General features: G+C 37.0%; 1 protein-coding gene across 1 annotated transcript in view; it reads left to right on the top strand.

The window, feature by feature from the left end:
• Positions 1–5,816, top strand: part of LOC126481368 (PWWP domain-containing protein 2B-like) — a 212,935-nt gene extending 207,119 nt beyond the window's left edge. The window contains exons 5-6 of the mRNA XM_050105077.1: positions 4,590–4,724; positions 4,828–5,816. Coding sequence (XP_049961034.1) covers positions 4,590–4,724; positions 4,828–4,959 — 267 coding nt within the window. The 3' untranslated portion in view covers positions 4,960–5,816. The remainder of the gene's footprint in view (positions 1–4,589; positions 4,725–4,827) is intronic.
• Positions 5,817–12,958: the final 7,142 nt, after the last annotated feature.

Here is a 12,958-nt window from a genome sequence, read left to right as displayed (position 1 = left end):
GAATCTGCTTAGTGTAGTCATCTCTTGGTCTCCCTCTACGATTTTTACCCTCCACACTGCCCTCCAATGCTACATTTGTGATCCCTTGATGCCTCAGAACATGTCCTACCAACCTGTCCCTTCTTCTTGTCAAGTTGTGCCACAAACTCCTCCCGAATTCTATTCAATACCTCCTCATTAGTTATGTGATCTACCCATCTAATCTTCAGCATTCTTCTGCAGCACCACATTTCGAAAGCTTCTATTCTCTTCTTGTCCAAACTATTTATCGTCCATGTTTCACTTCCATACATGGCTACACTCCATACAAATACTTTCAGAAATGACTTCCTGAAACTTAAATCTATACTTGATGTTAACAAATTTCTCTTCTTCACAAAAGCCTTCCTTGTCGTTGTCAGTCTACATTTTATATCCTCTCTACTTCGACCATCATCAGTTATTTTGCTCCCCAGGTAGCAAAACTCCTTTACTACTTTAAGTGTCTAATTTCCTAATCTAATCCCAGAGCATCACCCATCTTAATTCGACTACATTCCGTTATCCTCATTTTGCTTTTGAGGATGTTCATCTTGTATCCTTCTTTCACGACACTGTCCATTCCGTTCAACTGCTCTTCCAAGTCCTTTGCTGTTTCTGACAGAATTACAATGTCATCGGAGAACTTCAAAGTTTTTATTTCTTCTCCATGGATTTTAATACCTACTCCGAATTTTTCTTTTGTTTCCTGTACTGATTGCTCAATATACAGATTGAATAACATTGTGGAGAGGCTACAACCCTGTCTCACTCCCTTCCCGACCACTGCTTCCCTTTCATGCCCCTCGCCTCTCATAACTGCCATCTATCCTCTTCCATTTTCCATAATGTTGTCCACAAGTATATCGCCCTTGTATAGACCCTCTATATACTCCTTCCACCTTTCTGCTTTCCCTTCTTTGCTTAGAACTGGGTTCCCATCTGAGCTCTTGATATTCATACAAGTGGTTCTCTTTTCTCCAAAGGTCTCTTTTATTTTCCAGTAGGGAGTATCTATCTTACCCCTAGTGAGATAGGCCTCTACATCCTTACATTTGTCCTCTAGCCATCCCTGCTTAGCCATTTTGCACTTCCTGTCAATCTCAATTTTGAGATGTTTGTATTCCTTTTTGCCTGCTTCATTTACTGCATTTTTATATTTTCTCCTTTCATCAATTAAATACAATATTTCTTCTGTTACCCAAGGATTTCTACTAGCCCTCATCTTTTTACCTACTTGATCCTCTGCTGCCTTCACTACTTCATCCCTCGGATCTCCCATTCTTCTTCTACTGTACTTTTCCCCCCACTCCTGTCAATTGTTCCCTTATGCTCTCCCTGAAACTCTGTACAACCTCTGGTTTAGTCAGTTTATCCAGGTCCCATCTCCTTAAATTCCCACCTTTTTTGCAGTTTCTTCAGTTTTAATCTACAGTTCACAACCAATAGATTGTGGTAGGAGTCCACATCTGCCCCTGGAAATGTCTTACAATTTAAAACATGGTTCCTAAATCTTTGTCTTACCATTATATAATCTATCTGATACCATTCTACTACCTCCAGGCTTCTTCCATGTATACAACCTTCTTTTATGATTCTTGAACCAAGTGTTAGCTATGATTAAGTTATGCTCTGTGCAAAATTCTACCAGACGGCTTCCTCTTTCATTTCTTACCGCCAATCCATGTTCACCTACTATGTTTCCTTCTCTCCCTTCTCCTACTCTCGAATTCCAGTCACCCATGACTATTAAATTTTCGTCTCCCTTCACTACCTGAATAATTTCTTTTATCTCATCATACATTTCATCAATTTCCTCATCATCTGCAGAGCTAGTTGGCATATAAAATTGTATTACTGTAGTAGGTGTGGGCTTCGTGTCTGTCTTGGCCACAATAATGCGTTCACTATGCTGTTTGTAGTAGCTTACCCGCACTCCTATTTTTTTTATTCAGTATTAAACTGACTGCTGCATTACCTCTGATTTTGTATTTATAACCCTGTATTCACCTGACCAAAAGTCTTGTTCCTCCTGCCACCGAACTTCACTAATTCCCACTATATCTAACTTCAACCTATCCATTTCCCTTTTTAAATTTTCTAACCTACCTGCCCCATTGAGGGATCTGACAGTCCACGCTCCGATCCGTAGAACGGCAGTTTTCATTCTCCTGATAACGACGTCCTCCTGAGTAGTCCCCGCCCGGAGATCCGAATGGGGGACTATTTTACCTGCGAAATATTTTACCCAAGAGGACGCCATCATCATTGACCATACAGTGAAGCTGCATGCCCTCGAGAAAAATTACGGCTGTAGTTTCCCCTTGCTATCAGTCATTTGCAGTACCAGCACAGCAAGGCCATTCTGTTTAGCGTTACAAGGCCAGACTAGTCAATCATCCAGACTATTGCCCCTGCAACTACGGAAAAGGCGGCTGCCCCTCTTCAGGAACGACACGTTTGTCTGGCCTCTCAACAGATACCCCTCCGTTGTGGTTGCACCTACGGTACAGCCATCTTTATCGCTGAGGCACGCAAGCCTTCCCCACCAACGGCAAGGTCCATGGTTCATGGGGTAATGCAATGAATTAAGGACCCAAAGCACTGACGTCGATTTGCATCATCTTGTGTTTGAATATTATGAATTACCTCGAAAGGAATGGTCTGTTGGCACAGACAGTATAGATTCAGAAAATATCGTTCTTGTGCAACACATCTAGCTCTTTATTTGCACAAAATAAGAAGAACCATGGACCTTGCCGTTGGTGGGGAGGCTTGCGTGCCTCAGCGATACAGATAGCCGTACCGCAGCTGCAACCACAACGGAGGGGTATCTGTTGAGAGGCCAGACAAACGTGTGGTTCCTGAAGAGGGGCAGCAGCCTTTTCAGTAGTTGCAGGGGCAACAGTCTGGATGATTGAGTGTCAGGAAGGCGTTTCTGAAAGTAGTTGTATGGAGTGTTGTCATGTATGGAAGTGAAGCATGGACGATAAATAGTTTGGACAAGAAGAGAATAGAAGCGTTTGAAATGTGGTGCTACAGAAGAATGCTGAAGATTACATGGGTAGATCACATAACTAATGAGGAGGTATTGAATAGGATTGGGGAGAAGAGAAGTTTGTGGCACAACTTGACTAGAAGAAGGGATCGGCTGGTAGGACATATTCTGAGGGATCAAGGGATCACAAATTTAGTATTGGAGAGCAGCGTTGAGGGTAAAAATCGTAGAGGGAGACCAAGAGATGAATACACTAAACAGATTCAGAAGGATGTAGGTTGCAGTAGGTACTGGGAGATGAAGCAGCTTGCACAGGATAGAGTAGCATGGAGAGCTGCATCAAACCAGTCTCAGGACTGACGACGACGACAACAACAACGACAAAAACAATGAGTGCGATTGACAGGGGATCTCAAATTGATTACATATTTCTAGATTTACAGAAGGCTTTTGACAGTGTTTCTCAGAAGAGACTTCTGGTCAGAATTTATTTCTGTCACTTCACCTGTGTGACTGTATTTGTGGTTTCCTGTTTGAATAGTCACAGTACAAAAATTGAGTAACACGTCTCTGGTATTCCCCAAAGAAGTGTTACACGCCCTCTGCTGTTCATAATCTTCATAAACAGTGTAGGAGACAATGTGAGCAGCCCGTTTAAATTGTTTACAGATGATGCTGTCTCCAGAAGATCAAAATCAATTGCAAAATGACTGAGACACGATATCTTTGTGGTGCAAAAAGTGACAATTGTGTCTGCATAAAGAAATGTGGGAGGTCATGCCAGTGAGTAAGAAAAGAAATCCATTAAATTTTGGCTGCACGATAAATCACACAAATCTAAATTCTCTCAATTCAGCTGAATAGGTAGGAATTATGATTACAAACAAATTGGAATGAAGAGACTGTGTGCACTGAACCTGACCGTCTTCTACTAAAGGAATCCTGTGCAGCATGTGATCACTGACATCGAAAAAGTCTAAAGAAGGCCAGCTTGTTTTGTATTGTCACAAAATAGGGGAGAGAGTGTCATGGGTATGATACGCGAGTTGAAGTGGAAATCATTAAAACAAAGGCAAAGGCATTTTTTGCTGTGGTGAGATGTTTTGTTGAACTTTCAGGCACCAACTTTTTTCTCTGAATATAAAAATATTCTGTTGACACCCAATGACATAGGGAGAAATTACCATTGTAATAAAATAAGAAGTGTGAATTGCAGAGTAGTGATGTAGATGTAATTACTTATGGATAACATTGGTCTGGACTTCTGGATTTGCTGTTTTATGAAAGTCTGTGGTTATGTAGTTCCACCTCACAGAACAGTAATTGCTTTGGCTGACAGCTTCTATTCTGCTAATGCCTCACTCATGCCCTTATGTCCTGTTACTGAGATACATCATCATTTCTTCTCCCAGTGAAAGTGAGCACTGTGGTTGTCACTTTAAAAATGTGCAGTCTGTAATTACTGATTATAAACTTAGATTCATAATGTTTTCTAAAATAAATATCTGCGTTCAAGGACATACCAGCTATATATTTTTACATAGGATTTAATTGGAATAATTTGTTTCTTTAGGTTTTGAGTATTACTGTTGCGCGGAAAGACGATGGTATGTCACTTGCTCCACAAGCTCATGTTGCATGGTATGGATCATCTACCTCATCTTTAATGCCTTGTGATCAGCTTAGTCCATTCTTAGAAACATTCAAGGTATGTATGCTATTTTGTACATGTAGTTATTTTTCAGTAAGAAGGTAGATAAGAACTTGATTTATTTATGTGTGTGTGTGTTTTTTTCCCCTCCTACATCTAGACACGGTACAATAAGAAAAAACGTGGTCCTTACAAAGAAGCAATTAGACAAGCAACATGTGAAGCGAGAAGAGAAGAACAACCAATGTTAGCAGTAACGTCGTCTCCTCGAGAAGTTAATGTTGTCTCATAGTCATTTTAAGATAAATGTCCTTGGTAATGTTACCTGTGATTGTACTTTGTATTTGCCTTTGACTAAGATTTACAGGGGTTTATTGTATTTAAATGTAAATAATTTCATATTTATTTTGGAAATTTACCCTGTGAGTAACACCAGTATGAACACTTTTCAGTTCTTAGTCATCACATTAAATGTGAACATTTGCTTTGTTGTAAGAAAGATATTCATGTATAATTTGTATGTACATATAAAAATCTATTCTGTACATACATTTAAGAAAAATATGACACATAAGAGATGCATGTTGCCGATATGAATACATATAAATGTAATTAGAACAGTACATTTAAAAGTTACTGTTCTTACTATATTACTTATTTTTACAGACTTTTTTTGTAAAAAAAGTGATTTGCATATATGGCAAAATAAGGAATTCTAAGAGCAATTATTAATAAAATGTTAACTATTTTATATCAATATAGCACAAATTTCACACCAAACAAGCAATTTACGGATGCCAATATAAATGAATATAGTGCCTATCTTTGCAAGATATTTGCTTTGTTGTCTACAGAAACAGATAAACATTTATAAAACTGACTGAAAATATAGTGTAGAGTGGCTGTGTGTAACCACTGCCATGTGGATAGAAGTAAATAACATGGAATACTTAACTGAAAGATAGGTTTTTATTCTGATATTGAAACAATTGAAATTACATTCCACATAGTTAAGTGTCATTTTTTGTGATATTCCACACTTAAAAGTCAGTGCAATAATATAAAGCATTTGTGATATTTTCATAATTTCAACTTTTGTACCAAAATAATCTTTGTAATATGTAATGTACATCGTGTCTTTTGAAATAAGCATTTTGTTATTTTTTGTTTTGCCATGTTTAAAAAATTGATGAATACATGTCAGCCATTGTATCCCTGATGCTGCAGTGAGAACATGAATGACAATGATCTGTTCTTCCAGAATCCCATGCATTTATGAGTTTGCACTGTAATTACTTTCATTGAGGGCACAGAAGTTAAATAGACCACCAAAAGTGTTGCTTGTTTTAAAATGTTTAAGTTTCCATAGGTATTTCTCAAAACTAATATCAACAGCTATGTTGGAAATTATATGCCCATCTTTTGTTAAAAATAGATCTGGTTTTAATTGTAAGGGTTTGAAGGAACAGCAGTAATTCAAACTTTTGAGATATTTACTCTGGAGCTGTAGTGCAGGAAGCATTAAACAATCACATGTCAATTGGAGCAGTTTCAATGGCTTTTTTTTTTTGCAAGCAATCATTTCTTAAGCTATGGTTCATCATTATGCGCAGATTGACCTTTGCCTACAAGTTACTGTACTGTCATACTCTTTAACAAGTTGTGAAATATATTTTAAACAATGGAAACTCCAACTTGGGATATCAAGAATGTAAGGAAAAGACAGATTGCTACTTACTGCAAACATGACATGTTAAGTTCCAGACAGGCACACCTAAAACATACTTACACATTACCATATTTTATGGACTATAAGACACACCTTAATTTTTAAGCAATTTTTAAATAGCTTTTTGACCATTTTTCGTAGTAGATTGCAAAGACAGGCTTAAAAAAATTCTTAGTTTATAAAACTAAACTGACTTTTAAAATCTCTGAAAATCGTCACCTGATCGTTCTTCTTCTTCTTCCTCTTCATCATCGTCATTGTCTCTTCATGTATAAGATGGTCTTCACTGCCACCAAGAGCATTGCTGATGCTGCATTTCTTGAAAGATTTAACAATAATGTCTTCTCTCACTGTAGACCTTGATTGTTTTATACACTAACACACTTATTTGATTGTAGGTCATGTTAAAGCTCCCTTCGGCGTGAATTCTTGTTGAGTTTCATCCATCGTCCGTTTGTTCCATTCTTTTCTCACATACGCTTTAAATGGTTTATTTATAGAGACGTTAAGAGGTTGCAGTTGTGAAGTAAGTCCTCCTGGAATAACAGCAAGCTCTATATTTCCCTGTCTCAATTTCTTTCTCTTTCACAGAGTACTTCAAATGACTGCTAAACTGATATAGCAAAGAAGAGAACTCTTTCCATACAGCTCCTTTCCTTCTCTCCCACACACTCTTAATCCATAATTTCATACCAGCCTTGTCCACCCAACCCTTGTCTTGTATGTGAACAATACCTGGAAAAGAACATCAGTGTAGTGCATTTTTTCAATTCCACTTGTTTACATAGTTACAGTTTTAGCACCTTTCATGTCAACAATTCTGTTACTTGGCACTTGAAAAGTTAGGGGGGATTCCATCCTTTTTTGCCATTTGGCTTAGTTCCACACTGATTTTCTTTCAGTGTTGAATAATAAAGTGATGGAGAGAGAATATTTTCTCTCCATACTCTTGTGACACTTTCTGAGATATTTTGGTTTTAGCTCATATGCTAAGTCCATGCTGCTTCATAAACCCGTAGCCCAACCAACTCCATCCTTAATATCTGTTAAGTTCCACTGTAGCGCTAGCTTACGAGTGTGTATTTGAATCGTTTTTGTGTTAATTCCAGTGCCCCATTTTGCATTCAGTCCTCTATTTGCACACTTAGCAGAAAGAATGGGAATGTCGAAGTACACACAGCGATTTTCACTTTTGTTGATGTTTTCTTATTTTTTCCATTAGAAATTATGAATTTCATATTCATTTACGTTCTGACCACACACATTTAAGTTTATATTATGACTATGACATTAGACATGTGGCTAAGTTTAGTATATAATTGCAGTCTGTACAGAATAACCATAGTTGAGACTTTACAAGGAATGGTGTTTAGGCTTGATTCTCAGAATTCAGTATCTTAGTATCAGTATAGTAGTTTTGAAAAGGTGTAACCATACAGACATATTGGATTCTTTTTTAAAAACATGGAAGGATTGGAACACTATTATAATTTCACTATTTTTATATACAAAGATATTCTTTTTTTTAAATGCATGATTGATTGAGCTAGACACCAATTCGGAAAGTAATTTCCATTTGGTTATTAAGAACATATGTAATGAATATAACTATATAGCTATCAGAACAAATTCTCAACAGCAGAGCATTTAAATATAATGGTGCAAAAACTTGTCTCTATTATCCTTGTAGAAATCAATTGCCAGTTATCTTAACCATGATTCAGCAGCATCACTAAGCTCTTCAGTATTTCAAAAATGCTGTGGCAGTAGCAGCTATTTCATGTGGGAAGAGGTAATTATTACTGGGAAGCAAATCTGAGCTGTACAAAAGATGAACAAACAGCTCACATTTGAAATGGGTCAAGTTGTTTAAAATTTTTGTGACTGTGTGTGGTTAGAGTTTTAGTGCAACCAAACCATGACAGAACTCAAAACCCATAACAAAAGTAAAGAGGATATAAAATACAAACTCCCTAAAGCAGGAAAGCAATTCTGAATAAGAAATAAGTGAATTTAAGTTTTAAAAATTCTCTTCTAAAACTGTTTCTCGAGTAAAATTTAATATGCATATGAAGCACTGACAATAAACAGTACAGGCCAGAATGAAAGCGGTTGAAATATGGTGTCTCAGAATGCTGAGTTATCTGATGAGATAATTTTCATTAAGGAAGGTGGGGGAGAGAGAAAAGAATTTGGACACAATGTGAGTAATAAAAGAAGGGATAGGTGAATATGATACATAGGAGCTGCATCAAACTAGTCTTAACAATCAAAAACAAACAAAGCAACCTCAGAAGTTTTGTGAAAGGACAAAGACCCGACAGCATTAAAATCTTGTCATGAATTTCGTAGCAGAGGTATAAAGCAAGTAGTAAATTTTGGTGTAGACTATTGTAAAGGAGAAAAATTAACAACAGTGTTACAGAAATTTTAAGATTTGTAAGTGATTGTAATGAGTATCTAGCACAAAACTAAGTATGATACACAAAAGACAATCTGTTTGTCCTTTAAACATTATTGTAGAGGGAAACAAATAGAAAATGGGCTTGACAAGAAGCAAATTTAACTAAAAATGGGCTTGATTGTATATCATTAAACCACTAAGTTAGTTTTGATGTGTCTTGCAGGCTGGTGGGCTTGTGGCATTTTCCTTTTATTCTTTAACCTGTGCACATTTTATAAAGATGACAATTTCATACACCATGCAGAATCATTCTTTTGTAAACCAGACTGACAGTTTTTGGAACTGTTGCATATACTGTTCTCATTATAATACTTGCTGTAGTACTGCAAATAATGAACATTTGATGCAACTTTTACTCATGCAACAGGCCATTTTCCTTTACTACCACCATCCTGCAGTTATGGTTTTTAAGCAACATACTGTCATTGTCGTGGTATTCACAAATGCATATCATTGCATGACTACAGCTAATGATGCTTTCCAATGCTTATCCATAGCTTTTTTACATTTCAAATGATTTGAAGATGGTTGCTGATAGCCCCGAAACTAGTTATCATACTTTAATAATTGCAATAGGAAATCTGCAGTTTAAGCATTGAAAGTTTCTTACTGTAAAAAGATTTTATTGAATAAAACCAACTTAGGTTGGGCAGATACTTGATTTTATCAGTTAAGGTGGCACAGTAACAACAGAGAGAGAATTGTAGAAGCATTATGAGACTTGGTGGTGTTTCAAAATAAATGGTTAACCCTCTAAGTGGGCATTGTGGATATATCCATCTGTGGTCTGCTCATTCTTAATGGGTTCGGCAAATATGTCCATCTGTTGTATTCTGTAGCTTGTAGCTAATGGGAATGCTATTAGTTAATGCATTCTCTACTAAATGGTACCGCTTGTCAGTCAATATAGTGTATTCCCAGTTTGTTATAACATTCATATCACAAGTACTCTAAATGTGAGAGTGACAGTCAAATACATATCTATTTTGCACTGTTAGTGGCATGTTTTTACTAGTTGGCAAAAAAGAGCCATTTGTTTAATTCAGAAATAGAATGGTTGTTTTTGGAAAGTGATGACGCTGCAACAGATGCCACAAAATGTTTTTGTGCAATTTAGTTTAGCTCAACAGCAGTTTTTGTTCACTGGGAAGAGTGGCATAAATGTGCCACTAATACAGACTGATGTGATAATTTTTTTTTAATATTTATTTTGAAGTTGACTGTGCAAAACAGTAACTGGTCAGACAAACTTATAAGCACATCAGTACATAGCTTCTTATTCCAATTTAACTGCATGATCTTGGGTTTCCTGCTGACAATACACAACAGGTGATAACTTGAAGATACTGATTGGAATATTCGTGCTTCAAGAAATTTTGCACGAGCCAGAATGCAAACTGTACTTTTTGAAGAGGAAGTCATTTGACACATCTTTCTTTAAGAAACCTGTTGTTGTCGCTGTTGTTGGGGTCTTTGGTCCGAAGACTGGTTTCATGCAGCTCTCCATGCTACTCTATCCTGTGCAAACCTCATCATCTCCAAGGAACTACTGCAACCTACATCCCTCTTAATCTGCTTACTATATTCATCTCTTGGTCTTCCTCTACAATTTTTACCCCACACACTTCCCTCCGGTACTAAATTGGTGTTCCCTTGCTGTCTCAGAATGTGTCCTAGTAACCGATCCCTTCTTTTGATGGTGTTGCACCACAAATTTCTCTTCTCCTCAATGCTATTCAGTATCTCCTCATTAGTTACATGATCTACTAATCTAACCTTCAGCATTCTTCTGTAGCACCACATTTCAAAAGCTTCTATTCTCTTCTTGTCTAAACTATTTATCGTCCATGTTTCTCTCCCATACATAGCTACACTCCATGCAAATACTTTCAGAAAGGACTTCCTGATACTTAAGTGTATACTTGCATTTTATATCCTCTCTACTTCGACCATCATCAGTTATTTTGCTTCACAAATAGCTAAATTTATTTTACTACTTTAAGTGTCTTTCCTAATCTAATTCCATCAGTATCACCTGATTTAAATCGACTACATTCCATTGTCCTTGTTTTTGTTTTGTTGATGTTCATCTCATATCCTCCTTTCAAGATATTGTTCATTCCATTCAACTGCTCTTCCAAGTCCCTTACTGCCTCTGGAATTGCAATGTCATCAGCAAACCTCAAAGTTTTTATTTCTTCTCCATGGATTTTAATTAGTAAACTTATGAATGAAAAAAAGGTTTCATCTTTTGTTGAAATTCCTCCACTTTGCAGAAGTCCATCATATGATCCCTTAGGTAATGTAAGCAGAATACTATTCGAATTTCAGCCAATTATGGAACATCTGAAGTGCAGATTCAGGTCTGTTAATACAGTGCAAAAGGACATTATGGTTCTTCTGATCTGGAAAGGGCACATTGAAAGGAGGCAGCTTATTTCCACTAAGCATAGCAGATATGGTAGCAGAATTTATGAACTGTGTGAAAGCTGTTCTGGAAAAGATTTCATTACTTATACTGGTAAGGACACAAATTATGGTAGTCATTATCCTGAAGAGAAAATAACTTCTTGCATTGTTTTGAAGCTTGCTCATGATTTCTGTGGAAAGAGATGTATATAATATCTTGACAACTGGACCAGTAGTCCAGATGCGATTCACGGATAATGTTGCTACAATGTAGCAAAATGTAAGGAGCTCTTTGACTTTGTAAAAAATGAAAAACTGGAGAACACAGACAGGCAGTAGACGTCAAAATACAAAGGCAGTCATTATACCAAAGTGAACTCTGTGCTGGTTCCTTAACATTGCATACCCATTGTGGAAAAGTGGTTAAGGGGATGTCAACCACATCTTTTTGGATTGCATGAACCGATGCAGGGCTACAAGCCACCTCCTACAACGTTTGGTCAACATTGGTTGCTGTTTGTATGTATTGCCATACCGCTCTAGTTGAAAGACTTGAGAATATAGTACCCTTTCTGGAAGAGCAGGTTAACTTTTAATCTAATTCTATTTTAATTATGTTTATTCTGATGTCTTAAACCTTGTCTGTACAATGATGGCTGTATGAGTCTTGCTTGGATGCCAAAATAAAAAAAAGACATGATGATGGACCATGTGTCTATGATGATACATTTTGACAAGTAAATTCAAGGAAGGGCATTGTGCAAAAGCCATGAGTTGTCACATATTACAATAAGAATATGGAATGTTTCGATTGGAGAAATTTTCATCGGAAGATTTTTCTCTCTCTGTTAACCTCCACCCCGACCACAATGGAAAATACTTCTTTCCTGACTAGTGGTATGCATACCAAGTCTGGTTGTGTCTGAATTTTTTTGTGAAACTTTAAAGCTTTTTAAATGATACAGGCATTATTAACATTCCACATCTACTTATTTATTTCTCAACATAGTTACCCAGGTGATAACATATTTCTTCATAGGTGTTTTTTAAGTTCTGGAAACATGAAAAATGTGATAGCGCCAAGTTGGGACAGTCTGTAGGATGATCAATGACAATGAACCCAAGGCACTTGATTGTTGCAGATGTCACGGCGCTCATGTGTGGTCTGGCATTATCATGCTCGAGACACTGCACTGTTACACCCTACAATTTAGAGCCCTCTAGTGGCACAGGGTTTCTACTTGTATCACATAGCGGGAAAGTTAACAGAGTAAGGTGCAAAACATGTTAATACCTCAACTGATATTGAGAACAGAATAAAAAGTTCAGAAGGCTTACTTTTCACCATGCCCTTGCACATATATCCACATTTATAATATAATTATATAGATAGATTTCACACTTAAATGCATACCTTCTGTTCAGATTGGAATTCTTGATTAGTCTTGGAGAACAGTTGACTGTTTACTCTCCACAGCAAGCGTCATCCGTTGGTCTCCCACCTCAAACACCAAATGCAACTAGTCTTACAGCCAGGCATTTTCCGGACAAAGAAGGAAAGACCAACAACCTGGTTTGCATTATGCATGAGAAGAGCTCTTTGAATAGACATGTGTTGATGGAGTACTGAAAGTGAAAATCCCCTCTGTGTAGCACCATGTTTTAAAATATTTCACACAAAAAATAACC

The sequence above is a fragment of the Schistocerca serialis genome, chromosome 5 (genome assembly GCF_023864345.2).
Source record: "Schistocerca serialis cubense isolate TAMUIC-IGC-003099 chromosome 5, iqSchSeri2.2, whole genome shotgun sequence".
Lineage (NCBI taxonomy): Eukaryota > Metazoa > Arthropoda > Insecta > Orthoptera > Acrididae > Schistocerca > Schistocerca serialis.
The sequence above is the reverse complement of the archived record's forward strand: the minus strand, read 5'-3'. Positions and strand labels throughout refer to the sequence as shown.